The sequence below is a fragment of the Mastigoproctus giganteus genome, chromosome 14 (genome assembly GCF_048544385.1).
Source record: "Mastigoproctus giganteus isolate SK-2022 chromosome 14, ASM4854438v1, whole genome shotgun sequence".
Lineage (NCBI taxonomy): Eukaryota > Metazoa > Arthropoda > Arachnida > Uropygi > Thelyphonidae > Mastigoproctus > Mastigoproctus giganteus.
Genome location: NC_143588.1, coordinates 5,442,585 through 5,461,981, shown reverse-complemented (window position 1 = coordinate 5,461,981; position 19,397 = coordinate 5,442,585). Strand labels below are relative to the sequence as shown.

At 40.0% G+C, this 19,397-nt stretch overlaps 1 protein-coding gene across 1 annotated transcript in view; it reads left to right on the top strand.

The window, feature by feature from the left end:
• Positions 1-19,397, top strand: part of LOC150074956 (uncharacterized) — a 735,724-nt gene that overhangs the window by 497,968 nt on the left and 218,359 nt on the right. The window contains exon 16 of the mRNA XM_090389002.1: positions 18,544-18,752. Coding sequence (XP_090245128.1) covers positions 18,544-18,752 — 209 coding nt within the window. The remainder of the gene's footprint in view (positions 1-18,543; positions 18,753-19,397) is intronic.

Below are 19,397 nucleotides of genomic sequence, written 5' to 3'. Positions count from 1 at the left end.
ATCCCTGTAGAAGCAATCTCTCCTGTTAACAAGTACAGTCCAGGCTGAAAAAAATTCTACCCCTTGAGCCTTGCACAATCTTTCCAGGGCCGAATTGATTGACAAGACTCTCATCATATACTCCCTCCTATCATGTCTGGGCAGAATTGCAGACACTTTCTTATTCATTGGTGTATACTTGCGGTACACCAATGCTAGGAGTTTGGTAAATAAATTTGATGAATTTGAGGTATTGCTCAAAGCATCAAAGGCGGATATTGTTTGGATATCAGAGACGTGGTGTCAAACAGATATAAGGAATGCAGAACTGGAATTTGGGGAGTACAATGTCTACAGAAAGGATAGAGTGAAGCCAGTCGACATCGCTGGACAGTGCAGTGTCGAGTCAGTTTGCTGTGACATAAGCATTGGGAGATCAAATTTGAGAGTAGGAGTGTGCTATAGGCCTAATGACTCTAATGAGTATAATAAGAAACTGTACAGGGAAATAGAGTGGGCCAGTAAATCAGAGAGCCTTATAATGGGGGATTTTAATTTCCCAGATATTGACTGGAATTTGTGTGTTGGTCACTCACACACTAGCAAGGCTTTTGTGGATTTATTGGATGATTGTTTTTTACATCAGCATGTTCGGAAGGCAATTAGAGGGAGTAATACTCTTGATTTGATTATTAGTAATGATTCTTCATGCATTAAGAATCTGCAGATAGAGGAACCACAAGGTGGCAGTGATCACAGTGTGCTGAAGTGGGATTAACTCAAAGAGATAACTACCATCAGGGGTAAAGGGAAGGGTTATTGCTTTCGTAAAGGTGACTATGATGGTTTGAGAGAGTATTTAAATTCTATACAGTGGGACCAACTGATGATGTTACCAACAGCAAATTCAAAATGGGAAGCATTCAAAGAACTTATCTTGGAAGCTACTAGGCTTTACATACCAACTAAGAAATATTGTTCAAGATTTAGGCCAAAATGGATGTCAGATGAATTAATGAGGCATATGGCAGAGAAGAAAAATGCATGGGACACAGAAGCCTATGATAGATACAAGTTGATATGCAACCAAGTTACAAAGGAGGTTAGGCAGGCAAAGGCAGATTACGAGAAATCCTTGTCAAGGGATGCAAAGAAAAACAGCAAAGCGTTCTTTACTTATGTAAACTCTAGAAGGAAGGGGATGAATCAGATTGGTCCCTTTGTATCGATGGTTCAACTGTTGATGATCCTGCTCAGGTAGCTAACAAACCAAATGAATATTTTGCATCAACATTCACACATGAGGAGTTATTCAGTGAGGGGAATGCCAGAGATGTATTGAACTCTGGCACTAAGCTTGTAATAATTGAGAATAATGTGGAGAAAAAATTGTTGAAAATAAACACAAGAAAAGTACCTGGGGTGGATGGGATCTATATAGTTATATTAAAGAGGCAGCAAAGGAAGTAAGCAAACCCTTAGCCATAATTATGAGAGCTTCCTTGGACTCAGGGGAGGTACCCATAGCTTGGAGATGTGCAAATGTGACCCCAATTCACAAAGGAGGATTAAAGGCTGACACAAGTAATTATAAACCTGTGAGTTTAACTCCTGTTCCAGGATAATTAATGGAGACACTGGTTAAAGAAGCACTGCATGATCATCTAGACAAGGCTTCAGTTATAGCTCGGACACAGCATCGTTTTGTTAAGGAGAAGTCTTGCCTGTCCAATTTGATTGGATACTATGATGCAGTCACAAAAGAACTGGATGTAGGGAAAAACTTTGTTATTATAATCTTGGATGTTAGAAAGGCTTTTCATACTGTTGCACATGGAAGACTGCTGCACAAATTGGAGTAGCATTAGCATTAGTAGAGACATATGATGCAAGAATGCAAGCTTATTCAGCATCAGCCAAACAAAAAAAAAAAAAAAAAAACACAACCACTACTCCCATTTCACCCCTCTGTTCGTTCGAAATACCTGTCCAGGTGAGCCTTAAATTTATTTAGGCTGTTAACTTCCACAACAAGGGATGGAGGTCTGTTCCAACAACCAACTACCCGCTGGCTAAAGGCAAATTTCCGCACATCTATCCGACATCTGTCTTTTCTCAATTTGAATTTATGCCCTCTCAGGTGATTATTCTGAGCAAGAGAAAGAATCCAATCGGCATCGAGCATGCTCAAGCCATTCAAAGCCTTATACACCTCTATCAGATCACCTCACCGATGCCTAGTCTCCAGACTCTGTAATTTGCAAAACTTAAGCCTTTCTTTGTAAGAGCAACCCTTTGTTCCATTCACTAATCTTGTTGCCCTTCTCTGTACTCCTTCCAGCAGCTCTACATCCTTCTTGAAATGAGGACTCCAGACCTGTATACAGTACTCAAGGTGTGGCCTGACCTTATACAAGTACCAAAGCCGACCGGGCTAGCCGAGTGGGTAAAGTACCTGCCCGGCAACCCAAAGGTCGCGGGTTCGATTCCCGCCTCGGGCTTGGATCAAAGTACTGCAAAAACCTTGGGAGGTGCAATATGGCCACAGAAGCCGATGCGCCAACAACTACCAAATCAAAAAAAAAAAAAAAAAACAAGTACCAATGCCTTATACAAGGGAATAATCACATCCCTATCCCTGCTAGAAAACTTCCTGTATATCATTCACAAGACACCATATGCTACTCTTGCAGCTCATCTGCACTGATCAGAGAACTTCATATCTACCTGCACAATTACCACCAGGTCCTTTTTCATTCTCTACCACTGTCAGCGTAAGTACCACAGAGGTTGATACGTTGATCTGAGGTTACTGTTTCCCATATGTAGTACTTTACATTTGTCAATGTTAAACTTCATTTGCCACCTCTCAGCCCATCTGCTCAACCTTTTCAGATCCTATTACAGCAGAATAGCATCAGTAGTGTCCTTAACAACCCTGCCAACCTTTGTATCATCTGCAAACTTGGACATTAAGCTTGATATACCATCATCAATATCATTTATAAATACAGAAAACAACAACGGACCCAACACTGAACCCTGAGGAACTCCACTAATAACATTAGTCCATGTTGAGCAGTGTCCATTGATTACCACTCTCTGTCCCCTGCCACTCAACCATCCCCTTTATCCCTAGCAGCAATTTGCCTCCAATGCCACACTGCTCCAATTTGTGCAGCAGTCTTCCATTTGCAACAGTATCAAAAGCCTTTCTAAGATCCAAATATATAGATATCAAAGTTATTCCCTGCATCCAGTTCTTTTGTGACTACATCATAGTATCCAATCAAATTGGTCAGGCAAGACCTGCCCTTAACAAAACCATGCTGTGTCTGAGCTATAACTGAATTCTTGTCTAGATGATCCTACAGTGCTTCTTTAACCAGTGCCTCCATTAATTTTCTGGAATTTTCCAGTGTGGCATTGTAGGCAAATTGCTGCTATGGATAAAGGGGTGGTGCTGGGGGGAATAGACAGAGTGGTAATCAATGGGACACTGCTCCTCGTGGACTAATATTATTAGTGGAGTCCCATAGGGTTCAGTGTTGGGTCCATTGTTGTTTTCTGTATTTATAAATGATATTGATGATTGTATATCAAGCTTAATGTCCACGTTTTGCAGACAATACAAAGGTTGGCAGGGTTTTTAGGGACACTACTGACACCATGCTACTGCAACAAGATGTGGGAAAGGTTGAGCAGATGGGCTGAGAGGTGGCAAATGAAGTTTAACATTAACAAATGTGAAGTACTACATATGGGAAACAGCAACCCCAGAGCAATGTATCAACTCTGTGGTACTACACTGACAGTGGTAGAGAATGAAAGGGACCTGGGGGTGGTTTGTACAAGCAGATATGAAGTTCTCTGAGCAGTGCAGACGGGCTGCAAGAGTAGATCATGGAGTATTGTCAATGATATACAGGAATTTTTCTAGCAGGGATAAGGAGGTGATTATATCCCCTTGTATAAGGCGATGGTCAGGCCACACCTTGAGTACTGTATACAGGGTCAGGATGGCCTCATTTCAAGAAGGATGTAGAGCTGCTGGAACGAGTACAGAGAAGGGCAACAAGATTAGTGAATGGAACAAAGGGGTGCTCTTACGAAGAAAGGCTTAAGTTTTGCAAATTACAGTGTCTGGAGACAAGGCACCGGCGAGGTGATTTGATAGAGGTGTATAAAGCCTTGAATGTTTTGTGCATGCTCAATGCTGATGGGATTCTTCCTCTTGCTCAGAATAATCACCTGAGAGGGCATAAATTCAAATTGAGGAAAGACAGATGTAGGATAGATGTGTGGAAATTTGCATTTAGCCAGCGGGTAGTTGGTTGTCGGAACAGATTCGGTTGATTCAACTACTGCTCATTTCAGATGCAAAAATTATTCGCTGTATGATTCCTTTCGCCTCAAAGGTGGTACTTGTGCATATTTCCATTCTGATATTCCCTGTCAGAGACTTGTCAATTTGGAATCTCCTCTCTTTGATCTTCTCTGGCTTAAAATCTCCCTACCTCATTGTGTCAAATTCATCTGTTGTCTCTACCCTTCTCCCAACTCCACTAATCACTTGGAGCTCTTTGACTTCCTCTCTTTGCAACTTGACTTTTTCCAGTCCAACTTTTCTAACAGTGAGGTAATTTTCCTTGGTGATTTTAATGTTCACAACTCCAGCTGGCTTCCGTTTTCTAGTCACACCGACCCAGCTGGTCGAGATGCTGAGGCTTTTGCAATTACTAATGACCTAGCGCAGATTGTTCATTTACCTACAGGAATACCGGACAATCCTAATCATACAGGCAATACGCTTGATCTTTTTCTCACAATCAACCCTTCTAAGCACACGGTCGAAGTGAGAGGTCCTTTAGGCACTTTAGATCACAGCTTGGTGATTGTCTCTTCTCCAATGGAACCTTTATCTCATGGCTATTCCCAACCTTGTGTTGTTTGGCATTACAAGAATGCAAAATGGGATGACCTCCAAGACTTCTTTTCTTCTTTTCCTTGGTTGGATTACTGTTTCAAAACTTCTGATCTCAACATTTGCTCAGATCATGTCAGTGAAATTATTCTTGCAGGAATGGAATCCTTTATCCCACACTCTACTTTAAAATCTCATCCTTTATCTAAACCATGGTTTTCCAATAAATGTGCTAAGGCTGTCCAAGAGAAGAATGTTGCATATCGTAATTGGCTTGTTTCTAATTCTTCAGTTTAATTTTCTGCCTGCACCAAAGCTCGCAACAATTGTAAAGCAGTTATTAATCAGTCGAAACTAGAGTTTGAAAAGGCTAAGAGTAGAAAATTTGCTTCTTGCCCTAATGGTAGCCGAGAATTCTGGTCTCTTGCCAAAGCTATTGGCCGCAACTTTTGCCCATCTCTGCTCCCACCTCTGTCCAAACCAGATGGTCTGTTGTCACTTCAGCCAAGGATAAAGCTGACCTGCTAGCATCCCATTTTTCTTCCAACTCATGTATTAAAGATCTTGGTAAAACACCTCCCACCATTCCCAACACGCTCTATTCAATGCCTCCTGTGGTCTTCTGTCAAAAGGATATCAGAATGATTTTGTCGAATCTTGATGCTAAGAAAGCTCCAGGTCCTCATGGTATTTCCGCACTTGTTCTCAAAACCTGTGCTCCTGAACTTACTCCTATTCTTTGCCGCCGTTTTCACTTTCTTATTCCAAAGGTGTTTTTCCTTCTGCTTGTAAATTTGCTCATATCCAGCCAGTTCCTATAAAGGGTGACAAATCCCTCCCATCCAATTATCGTCACATTGCAATTACTTCTACTCTTTCTAAAGTAATGGAGAAATCAATTAACCGCCAACTCTTAAACTACCTAGAAACCTTCTGTTTGTTCAACGGTTGCCAGTATGGATTCCGTCAGTGTCGATCCACTGGTGATATTCTGGCTTATGTTACCCATTTATGAACTAATTTAGTGGAAAGGTTAGGTGAAACATAAGTAGTTGGTCTTGACATCTCAAAGGCTTTTGATCGTGTTTGGCATAAAGGTCTTCTAAACAAGCTTCCATCTTATGGTTTACCAACTGTTTTTAGTAATTGGTTATCCAGTTTTCTCTCTGATCGCTCACTGAGGGTGATGGTAGATGGCTCTCTGTCTTCTAACTTCTCCACTAATGCCAGTGTCCCCTGAGGTTCAGTTCTTTCCCCCACTCTTTTCCTCTTGTATATCAATGACCTTCTTCCATTGACTGGAAATCCTATCCATAGGTTTGCCGATGATAGCACATTGCATTCAACTTTCCGTTTTGAGAAATCTTGTCCTGCTCAATCAGCTTCAACTTCTCGAAAATCTGCTACCAATTCCTTAAATGCCGATCTTCAGGTAATTCTCCAGTGGGGCAAAGACGACTTAGTTGATTTCAACCCTTCTAAAACTCAGTCTTGTCTTATATCTCACAAAAAGGATTCTTCTGCTCCTATGCTTATCTTTAGTGACACTCCAATTTCTAGTCAAAATGATATATCTCTTTTGGGGATTACCCTGACTTCTAATCTCTCTTGGCACAAGCACATTACAAATATTGTTTCCTTTGCATCTACAAAACTTGGTTTTCTCTTTCGCTCTCGGCATTACTTTTCTTCCAAACAGCTGCTCACTCTGTATAAATCGCAAATCCGCCCTTCCATGGAATATTGTTCCCACATCTGGGGTGGTGCCCCTAAATCCTCTCTTAGGCTTCTTGCTTCCATTCAGAAGAGGGCAATTAGGTTACTTAATAATTCATCTCTAACAGTGTCTCTCCACTCGCTTTCTCATAGACGTACTGTTTCTGCTGCATGCCTCTTATAAGATACTTGCATGGGCACTGTTCTTCTGAATTGGCTTCTATAATTCCCACTCTCTCTTTCAAAACAGTCCGAACACGTGGTGCTGCCAGCCAACATCCATTTACTGTCCAACTTCAAACCCACAGAACCAACTTTCCATCTCCCTCATTTATTCATTTAACTGCCGTTTTCTGGAACAACTTTCCTTCATACGTATTTCCTGAAAATTACAATCTACAGAAGTTCTAGTCCAATGCCAACAAATATCTTCTTTCGTCTTCTCAACCTCCAACCCAAGCATCGTACTAAGTACTATAGGTTCTAATACCTCTCGTGTTTGGGGTTCACATAAAAAAAAAAAAAAAAACAGATGTATGATAGATGTGCAGAAATTTGCATTTAGCCAGCGGGTAGTTGGTTGTTGGAACAGACCTCCATCCCTTGTTGTGGAAGTTAACAGCCTAAATAAATTTAAGGCTCACCTGGACAGGTATTTCGAACGAACAGAGGGGTGAAGTGGAAGATTTTTTTTTTGGTTTTTTTTTTGGCTGAAGCTGCATAAGCTTGCTTTCTTGCATCAGATGCCTCTACTAATGCTAATGCTAATGGTGATGCTAATCACCCCCTTATCCCTGCTATCAAAGTTCCTGTATATCATTGACAGGACACCACGAGCTACTCTTGCACTCTTTGCCTTTTTACACTGCTCAAAAAACTTCATGTATGACTGCACAATTACCCTAGATCCTTTTCATTCTCCACTACCCTGAGTGTAGTACCATCCAGTTGATATATTACTCAGGGGTTACTGCTACCCATATGGAATATTTTACATTCGTTAATGTTAAACATCAGTTGCCACCTCTCAGCCCATCTCCTCAACTTTTCGAGATCCTGTCGCTGTAGTGTATGTTGTTCATTAAGTTTTATATACCTTCATCAATATCATTGATAAGTACCAAAAACAACAATGGGCCTAACACCGAATCCTGGAGGACTCTATTAATAACATTAGTCTATGAAGAGCAGTGTCCATTGATAACCACTCTCTGTTTTCTCCCACTCAACCATCCTTGCAACAAGCCCTTAGTGACATACTGCTCCAATTTGTACAGTAGTCTTTTATGTGCAACAGTATCAAAAGTTTTTCTAAGATCCAAATATATGATATCAAAGTTATTCCTTGCATTCAGTTCCTTTGTGACTATATCATAGTATCCAGTCAAATTGGTCAGACAAGACTTCTCCCTTAACAAACCCGTGTTCTGTCCGAGCTATAACTGAAGTCTTGTCTAGATGATTCTACAATACTTCTTTAACCAGTGCTTCCATTAATTTTCCTGGAACAGAAGTTAAACTAATAGGTTTATAATTATCTGTGTCTCCCTTAGATCCTCCTTTGCGGATGTCACATTTGCACATCTCCAGTCCATGGGTACCTCCCCAGAGTCCAAAGAAGCTCTCATAATTATGGCTAAGGGTTTTCTTACTTCCTTTTCTGCTTTCTTTAATATAACTGGATAGATCAAATCCACCAGATGCCTTTCCTATATTCAATATCAACAATTTCTCTTCCACTTTGTCTCAGTTATTACAAACTCATTTAGCTCCCTGCGTGATTTTGATAAGCTGCTGGCGTCGACTTACTTACAGACTTTCTCATGTGTGAATGTAGATGCAAAATATTCATCGAGAGTTTGTCAGCTATCTAACAGGTTCATCAGCAATCGAACTGACAATGTCATGGGCTCACATCTGGTGAGTATGGGCTTGGCACACCCAGGGTCCTGAGCTGAATATCATCGTTCTTCTCTTTCTTCGTAATTCCCCCCCCTCTCTCTCCGTAATTCAGAATTTTTTTTTTCCGCCGGTGCAGCATAAGCCTGAGGCTTCCTTGCACCATATGGCTAATAATAATAATAATAATAATAATGTCAATTTGACAAGTCTGATTCATCCTCTTTCCTCTAGTGTTTACATACGTAAAGGCCTTTACTGTTTTTCTTTGAGTTGTTTGCCAAAGATTTCTAGTAATCTGCCTTTGCTTGCCTAATGCCCTTTGTGACTTGATTCTGTATTATCTTATATCTATCATAGGCATCTGTGTCTCCTGCACATTGATGATTTATATGCATCGTTTATATTGCATTTAGGCCTAAACCTAGAACAGTAATTCTTATTTGGTATGAAAAGCCTAGTTGCTTCCAAGATGAATTCTTTGAATGCTTTCCATTTAGAATTTGTTGTTGGTAACCTCATCAGTTAGTCCCATTGTATAGAATTTACAAACTGTCTGAGACCACTGTAGTCACCTTTACGGAAGCAAAAACCCTTTCCTTTACCCCTGATGATAGTTAAATCTTTAAGTAAATCCCACATCAGTACACTTTGATCACTGCCACTGTGGTTCCTTTATTTGCAGTTTCTTAATGCATGAACAATCACTGCTGATAATCAGATCAAGAGTATTACTCCCTCTGGTTGTTTCTTGATCATTCTGCTAGGAAACAATCAATCGAAAAATCCACAGAAATCTTGCTGGTGTGTGAGTGACCAACTCACAAGTTCCAGTTTATATAATGTGGGAAGTTAAAATCCCACATTATAAGACAATCTGATGTACTGGCCCACTCTATTTCCCTGTATAGTTGTTCGTTATACTCATCATGGTCATTAGGCCTATAACACATACTTCTACTCTTAATTTTGCTTTCCCAGTGCTTATGTCATGCCAAACTGACTCAACATTGGGGGGCTCACATCTGGTGAGTATGGGCTTGGCACCCCCAGGGTCCTGAGCTGGATATCATCATTCTTCTCTTTTCTCTTTCTTGGTGATTCCCTTCTACTTTTGACTCTCTCTCTCTCACAGGGTAACTTGGGAACTTTTTTTTTTCCTGGTGCAGCATAAGCCTCAGGCTTCCTTGCATCATATGGATATTGATAATAATAATAACATTGCACTATCCACCCATTTCAACTGGATGCACTTCCCTAGATTTTATGGTTTTTTTTAATTAATAGCATAACCTGACCTCCCTTCCGATCCTGTCTATCCTTTCTGAACAAATTGTACTCCCCAAATTCCAAATCTGCATTCATTATATATGTGTTACACTACATCAGTGATATCCCAAGAATATCTGCCATTGAGGTTTTGACCAGCACCTCAAATTCATCAAATTTATTTACTAAACTCCTAGCATTGGTGTACATGCAAGTATACATACACCTATTCTTATTCTTAGTTACCTTAACATAACCCATGTATTTGCTTGTTTCATGATGACTCCCAGCAGCCCTTGAAATCTCCAGTACCTCGCTTTCCAGGCTGCTGCTGCTCATTCCAATAGAAGCAGCGCAAGAATCACTTTCAGCTCTGCCTGTGGCTACCTTTATACTATTAGTCTGTGAATTCCTCCCCCAAGCTAGCAGTTTTCCAACACACTTAACATTGCCTTGATAGCATTAGAAAATATTCTTGCACCCTTTCTATTTAAAGTGTATCCCCTTCGTGTAGAAACAATCTCTCCTGTTAACAAGCATAGACCATGCTGAGAAAAATTCTACCCCGTGAGCCTTGCACAATCTCTCCAAGGCCGAATTGATTGACAAAGCTCTCAACTTATACTTCTCCTATCATGTCTGGGTAGAATTGCAGACACTTTCAAATTTAACCCTAACTCATGACTTTTTTTCAATATTGACCTGTACTTGTTAAGTAAGTCTGCAGATCTATTCTTAATGTCATTAGTGCCAATGTGTGCAACAGTAATACCCTTTGTTCCTTTAAAAGATGATATCTGCTCTACAACTTCATCAGCTTTCGCTCCTGGCAGACATACTCTGGTCCTATTCCACCTATTCTTTTTTAATAATATATTTCCCGTCTCCCTGACATTAGAGTCACCTACAATAACTAGCTCCTGTTGGACCACACATTCTGTCCTGAAGGGTGCTGCTGTGTTTTTTCTCCCCCCAACAACCCCCATCTCCACCAAAACATTCTTTTCCTGACCATCTTTGTAGTCGTTATCAATAAAATAGTATGTTCCTACTTGCATTTCATATATTGCTTTGTAATCCCTTCAGAGAAAATGATCCCCAGCTTCTGCATTTACCATTGGTGACTTAATCTTCCTGGACCCTATCCCCCCCGTTCCCAATGTGTTCCACAATAAACTTCCCCAACCTATAATTCTATAACCCTTTCTACATATTTTTAATCGTTTTCCCATGAGAACAAATATCCAGGATATTTCCTTTCTTGCAGACCTATGCCACTCTTCTTCTATTCTGCCACATCCCACCTAGTTTTTCAAAACCACCCTTTATCCTAGCTCCTTGTTTTCCACAGGAAACCCTCTTCGGACTGATTTACCCTGCTCTCTTACCCCTTTATCGCCAACCAGTGATAAGTTCCCTGCTGCAGCCAAGCACTTTTTTTTTTAGTGAAAATCCCAAACACGAGAAGTATTACAACCCATAGTACTTAGTACCGTGCTTGGGTTGGAGGTTGAGAAGATGAAAGGAGATATTTGATGACATTAGACTTGAACTTTTGTAGACTGTAATTTTCAGGAAATACATATGAAGGAAGGTTGTTCCAGAAAACGGCAGTTAAATGAATAAACGAGGAAGATGAAAAGTTGGTTCTGTGAGTTTGAAGTTGGACAGTAAATGGATATTGGCTGGCAGCAGCACGTGTTCGGACTGTTTTGAAAGAGAGAGTGGGAATTATAGAAGCCAATTCAGAAGAACAGTGCCCATGGAAGTATCTGTAGAAAAGGCATGCAGCAGAAACAGTACGTCTGTGAGACAGAGAGTGGAGAGACTCTGTTAGAGAGGAGTCATTAATTAGCCTAACTGCCCTCTTCTGAATGGAATCTAGAAGCCTGAGAGAGGTTCTGGGAGGGACACCACCCCATGACCTCTCTCAGATATGGGAACAATATTCCATGGTAAAGCGGATTTGCGATTTGTACAGAGTGAACAGCTCTTTGGAAGAAAGTAACACTGAGAGCGAAAGAGAAAACCTCGTTTTTTAGATGCAGAGGAAGAAATATTTGTAATATGCTTGTGCCAAGAGAGATTAGAAGTCAGGGTAATTCCCAAAAGAGATATATCATTTTGCCTAGAAAATGGAGTGTCACCAAAGATAAGCATAGGAGCAGAAAAAACCTTTTTGTGAGACTGAGTTTTAGAAGACTGAGTTTTTGAAGGATTGAAATCAACTAAGTTGTCTTTGCCAGACTGGAGAATTACCTGGAGATCAGCATTTAAGGAATTGGTAGTGGATATTCGAGAAGTTGAAGCTGATTAAACAGGGCATGGTTTCTCAAAATGAAAAGTGGAATGCAATGTGCTATCATCAGCAAAACTATCCATACTAGTGAAGGTCATTAATATACAAGAGGAAAAGAGTGGGGGAAAGAACTGAACCTTGCAGGGACACCAGCATTAGTGGAGAAGTTAGAAGACAGAGAGCCATCTACCACCACCCTCAGTGAGCTATCAGAGATAAAACTGGATAACCAATTACAAAAACATAACTAACAACAACACGATCGAAAGCCTTTGAGATGTCAAGAGCAACTGCCTGTGTTTCACCGAACTTGTCCATTGAATTAGTCCACAAATGGGTGGAATATCACCGGTGGATCGCTGTCGGAATCCATACTAGTGATCGCTGATCAGACGGAAGGTTTCTAGGTAGTTTAAGAGTTGTCTGTTAACTGATTTCTCCATTACTTTAGAAAGAGTAGAAGTAATTGCAGTGGGATGATAATAAGATGGGAGGGATTTGTCACCCTTTTTAGGAACTGGCTGGATATGACTAAATTTCCAAGCAGAAGAAAAAACACCTTTGGAATAAGAAAGTGAAAAAAGGCAGCAAAGAACAGGAGTAAATTCAGAAGCACAGGTTTTGAGAACAAGAGGAGAAATACCATCAGGACCTGGAGCTTTCTTAGTATCAAGATTCGCCAAAATCCTTCTGACATCCTTTTGACAGAAGACCATAGGGGGCATTGAATGGAGCATGTTGGGAATGGTGAAGGGTGTTTTACCAAGATTATTAATACATGAGTTGGAAGAAAAATGGGATGCTAGCAGGTCAGCTTTATCTTTGGCTAAAGTGACAACAGAACCATCTGATTTTGACAGAGGTGGGAGCAGAGATGGGCAAAAGTTGCGGCCAGTAGCTTTGGCAAGAGACCAGAATGCTTAGCTACCATTAGGGCAAGTAGCAAGTTTTCTTCTCTTAGCCTGTTTAAAATCTAGTTTCAACTAATTAATAACTGCTTTACAATTGTTGCAAGCTTTGGCCTAAGCAGAACATGAAACTGAAGAATTGAAAACAAGCCAATTATGATATACAACGTTCTTCTCTTGAACAGCCTTAGCACATTTATTGGAAATCCAAGGATTATATAATGGACGAGATTTTAAAGTGGAGTGTGAAATAAACGATTCCTTTCTACAAGAATAATTTCACTGACACGATCTGAGCAAACACTGACATCAGAAGTTTTGAAACAGTAATCCTACCAAGGAAAAGAAGAAAAGAAATCTTGCAGGTCATTCCGTTTTGCAAGGATGCAAAAATTCCTGTCAAACAACATGAGGTTGGGAATAGCCATGAGATAAAGGCTCCATTGGAGAAGAGTGATCACCAATTTGTGATCTGGGGTGCCTAAAGAAAAACTCACTTCGACCGTGTACTTAGAAGGGTTGTTTGTGAGAAAGAGATCAAGCATGTTGTCTGTGTGGTTAGGATTGTCCGGTATTCTTGTAGGTAAATGAACAATCTGTGCAAGGTCATTAGTAATTGCAAAAGCCTCAGCATCTTGACCAGCTGTGTCAGTGTGACTAGAAAATGGAAGCCAGCTGGAGTTGTGAACAATAAAATCACCAAGGAAAATTACCTCACTGTTAGGAAAGTTGGACTGGAGAAAGTCAACTTGCAAAGAGAGGAAGTCTAAGAGCTCCAAGTGATTAGTGTAGTTTGTAGAACAGTAGAGACAACAGATATTTTAATGTTGTTGTTGTTTTTTTTTTTTTTGGTTTTTAGGAGCATTAGCAACTAAGGCCATATTGCTCTGGGGATATGCGGTGATCATTCCTTGACCTTTCCGCATCCTCCATATTTGGTGGGCAGATATTTTAAGCCAGAGAAGATCGAAGAGAGGAAATTCCAAATTACTAAGTCTCTGACCGGGAATATCGGAATGAACATATGCACAAGTACCACCTTTGAGGCGAAAGGTATCATACAGTGAATAATTTGGGCAACTGAGATGAGCAGTATTTGAATCAACCGATAACTGGGATTCTGTCAGAAAAAGTACATGTGGTTTGGCAGACTGCAAGTGGAAATGGACACCAATTGAGATTAGAATTGAGACCACGTATATTTGTGAAATGAACTAGGAAGTGTTTGGGAGGTTTAGATCTTTTCACAGATAAGCATACTTTCTTAGTTTGACAATTCATGGTGTATTCAATAGTAAGAAAAAGTGTGGTTCGGCATGCAGTATGAAGTAATAAAATTTTTGGATATTGCATACACATGATAAGAATATACCCAGATCCTTGACTTAATGTGGGGTCGACAATGCCCCCACATACACACTACTCAGACTCCCTCCAGTCACTATCTGGAGTAGAGGTAGCAAGATTATACACTAGCTGATCCAGAAGCCTTCTAAAGAGTTACAAGTATGTTCAGTCTGGTGTACTAACTAGTGGCCACTGTTTTAGAGCTGTGAACACTGTTTTAGAGCTGTACCCTCAAAATGTAAGGAAGATTGGATCTCACCATGATGTTCATCATAACCTCAAAAGTCATCAGTCGTACTGCATGATGGAAGAGATGGGGAAGGATTGACCAGAACTTAGCTGTGGAGAATAAATATGGGTTCCACCACTTCAAGCCTCAAATAAGCAAAGTGGTGGTATTGCACCGGTTGATGAGAGTCATCTACCACCTAGTACTGCCTGGTAACATAGAGGGGCGGCATTCCTCAGTGTGGTGTGGGCACCACACCTCGACCCCTGCTTACGTTGGTTCACACCTGGGTGGTCATCCATCATGTACTCGTGCATGGAGGTTATACCCAGGATTACTAACAGTCCCACCATCGTGAAGGTGCAAGCAGAGGATTTGGATGTCACAGACCGTCCAGACTTTGCCAAAATTGGGTCCACTTGACTTGAATGTCACTTGAATATCAGTTCCATCAGCATTTTAGACCCCCAGGTAGCAAGTACAGCTTGTCTGGCATATCTGAGAGAATGTCTGTGACAACCTCAAGGACTTGGACATAATATTGCTTTCCTTGCTGGGCCTTGAACCACCCTCTTATTCCATCCCAGTCTATCACTTATTCTTCCCTGGTGGATGCCTTTGCCTTATGTCCACCTCTGTCTTCCTTTTCTGCATGCCTCCCTTATGCACACTAATTTTATCTCCTTATGCTCTTCTCAACAAAAAAAAAATCATTTATTTTATTTCATTTATTGGCGAAGGTAAAGAAAGCTTGCACGAGAAGCACGTAAAAGTTCAGTGAAATTTACTGGTAAAAGTACTTTGCCCTAACGACATTTGTATTGTTACTTGCTTGGTAAACAGATGGTGGGTGTTATCGGTCAGGAGTAGAAATTGAATCCCATGGGCGATTGAAACCCTCGTGAAGTGGAGGGAGTAACCTGACCTTTTTTCTTTAGAATCACTGGTGGACTAGTGGATAAAATTTTCATTAAGAAAAAAAAAAAGGCAAAGGAAGCCCACACGAGAAACACAGCAAACTTCAAAAAAGTTTACCGGTGAAACTACGTTACGAACATTTTTTATGATGCCAGAACTTCCAATATAAATTTGTTCATATTCAATTAGTTAATTCAATTAGTGATTCTAAAGAAAAAAGGTCAGGTTACCCCCCCCCCCCCCCCCCACACACACACACTTCGGGAGGGTTCAAGCTCCCATGTGATTCAACTTCTACTCCAGACCGATAACACCCACCGTCTGTTTACCGAGTGAGCAACAATACAAATGCTGTTACGGCAAAGTACTTTTACCGGTAAATTTCATCAAACTTTTGCGTGCTTCTTGTGCAGGCTTTCTTTACCTTAGCCCATTTATTTAATTTTTTATGGATGCCTCCATTTTTTTAATAACTTTAGGGGAAAAATTATTATAAATAAAACAAAATGTTATTTATAATAAGTACACCACTAATTCAGCTATAACCTCTCTCCTTCTCTCATTCTTCTCCCCAGTGCTGTCTGCACATATATTCAGCAACCTGCAAGCACAATCTCCAGGGAAGCTTCCCTGCCTCCTTTAACCCAAATCAACTCAAGTTCCATATTTCTTGGCTGCAGTCTTGTCCAGGCAAGCATAGATTGTGTGCAGCATATGTCCTGGGGGGTCATGTCCCTTGGTTGGATGGTGGGTAGTTGCTTTTTCAGGTTATTGCAACCTTCCAGTAACTGAGCTGCACGTCACATGACATGGATAACACATGCCACACAACTACACACATGTGACAATAAATGTCACATTACTACACACTGGTTTTACAGAGTCTGTATCAACACAAAGAGGGAACTTGCAGAGTTGAGGATGTTTCCTCCTGTGCTGCCTAGACAAGTACATATCACACATTGTCCTTTCTGTACAGGTTACTACAGTGGGTATTGGCTGTAATGGCATTTTTTTTTTTTTTTTTGGACTCCGTATTATTTTAAAATATCCATTATTAATTAATTAATAATGGATTATTAGGTATAATAAGATAGTTGCTGGCTATCAGGCGAGAGTAATTTTGTTGTTGGTTATACAGTTTTTGATTACTTCTGACCTATGTTTTTTCCTATGGTACCACAATGAAAAGATCGACGATCACCGCTATTGTCATGGCATAGGGCATAGTAAACATTATGCAACTGTTTATTTTTTTGTACAGTATGTTACTAAACATTGAAGAATATACATGCATGAGCACTTCAAACTTAGATAAGGAGAGTGTGGGTGATTATTGTAGTTTTCTCAGTTGTAATTGCATGCAAATTATTAGTTAGTGGTAGTTACAATAGTTTTTTCCCCTGTGCTTACCCCATAGTTGAGTGGAGCCACAGATTGCTGTAAATCCATAAATGAGGCAACATCGTTGGATTTGTTTTTGAATCCCTTATTGATTGCAGTTACTGAATTTGCGCACTCCCATTCATTTCGAATGCCATCGCAATGAAAATGTCGGGATCGGAAATCAAGCAGGCTACCACATTGCTGGTTTTAAAAGCAAGGAGACACTAGGCAGATAACTGCCCAGAAAGGTGAACAGGAAGGTGGGGTGAAATTTGAACCAAGGCTGCATCCAGGAGGAAGGCCCTGGCGAGTAGTTTGTTCACCCACTAAATCACTCCACAGCAGAAACTCAGAGGGAATGCAGTTAGAGTGAAACAAGTACTAGCCCAACTGATTCCTGTAAAGCTAAGAAAAAGAAGTGAACAAATCTAAAGAGTCAAAAAAACTTTGGACAAACCAGACCAGATTAAGGACCAAACCAAAGAACAGCCAACTCAGAGCAAAGTAGTGGCTGTGGGCCAGATGAACAAAAGACCAACATAAACCCACAGAATATGATACAACTGTACAATTACACACTATCTGGCTGTCACAGAATTTGTATTGCATCACAAAGTTATGTCGCAGGGTTGGAGACAACCACCCCCCCAGAGCTGTAGGACATTGAACACTATGCACTGCCTAATATAGCCCATTGCCTTTCTGTACAAATTGTACAAGCCATATTCAAATTCTGCCTCCATTTATGTGTTAGCGACACCTCGTCTCCATTTCCCTACAATATCTGCCTTTGGTGACTTGTACTTCAAATTCATCAAATTTATTTATTATGCTCCTAGGATTGGTGTACATGCAACTATACATGCACCTGTTCTTACTCTTAGTTGCCCTGACATATCCCGTGTATTTGCTTGTTCCACGATGACCTCACAGCACTGCTTGAAATCCCTGAAACCATGCTTTCCAGTCTGCAGGATGTTTCAATATATGCAGTGCGAGAATCACTTTCACCTTTACCTGCAGCTTTATTAATCTATCAGTCTGTGTATTCCCCTCCCTCAAGCTATCAGTTTTTTGACCCACCTAACACTGCCCTGACAGCATCAGTGAATATTCTTGCATCCCTTCTATTTAAGTGTATCCCATCCCTGTAAAAATAGCCTCTCCTATTATCAAGCACAAGCCATACTGAGAAGAATTCTACCCCATGGCCTTTCACAGTTTCTTCAGGGCTGAATTGATTGACAAGCTCTCAACATGTATCCCCTCCTATTGTGTCTGGGCAGAATTGCAGATGCTTTCAAATTTAATCCCAACTCTTATATTGGCATGTACTTCCCAGATCTCTTACTCCTAATATCATTAGTGCCAACGTGTATGACAGTATCACCTTTCATACACTTAAAAGATGATATCTGTTTTACAGTGTCATCTATTCAACCTATCCTTTATGCACAATATATTTCTCATTTCCTCAGGGTGAGACCAGTGCATTCTTGAGTTGACACTTGAAAAAATTTTATACGTATTTCTTCCTGAACTCATTAAATGTCCTTTAGGTCAGTTTATAATTATTATTTATAGTTTGAGAATTATGAACAAGCAAGATCTTTCCTTTATTCATATATTTTTTATATAACTTTTATATTACATATTTTAATTTCAATAGGATAACAAAGAAAGTAGAATTGAAGACAGCAATAATTTCTCAAATCATCAGATTATAAAAATAGATGATTCTAGAGGAAATATAAGATTGGAAAATGCTATAAGTAAAGAAACCCTCATGCCAGATTTTTCTGAAGCAATATATGCCTTTCATAGTATACCTGACACAATTCTTGAAAAACTAGGAATTCTTGAAAATGCATCTTTGAGGTAATGTAGATAAAATTAATATATTATTATTAAGTTACTTTTCGTGATAAAAATTATAAACTTTTCTAATGAGGAATGTAGAGTTTACAAGCTGTTTGTTTGGCACACCTTTATAGCTTAGTCCAGATGTGGTTCAAGTCAGGAGCCTTGCTGTATTTACACAATGCGGCTAAGGATTGAACAGCATTCTGCCTTCATGTTTCAACCTTGGAATGTGAACAACTTCAGGTGTTGACAGGTGAAGAAAAAACAACTTCAGGTGTTGACAATAGTTATTGGCATATTTCCATCATATTTTTTTCTGAGGGACAAAGTGCATATAACCAACTAGATTGGCAGCCAACTTTTTCTGCAGCATTCCCCATATTATGCTTGAAATGCTTGAAATTATCTAGGTGGCATCACATGCCACCTAGATAATTTCAACTAGAAACTCAGCTATAACTACAGGAGTTAACCTCATTTTCTCTACTGATCCATGCATGATGCATTCAAATGTTTTTGCTAATTACATAAAAGAATTTTATGCCAAACTAAGCACTTGTAATAAAAAAAAAATTTAAAATTTTATTTATAAAAGAAATTAATGTAGATTAATGAATAAATATTCATCCTTATGGGGTCCATATCAATTCATTGTACACA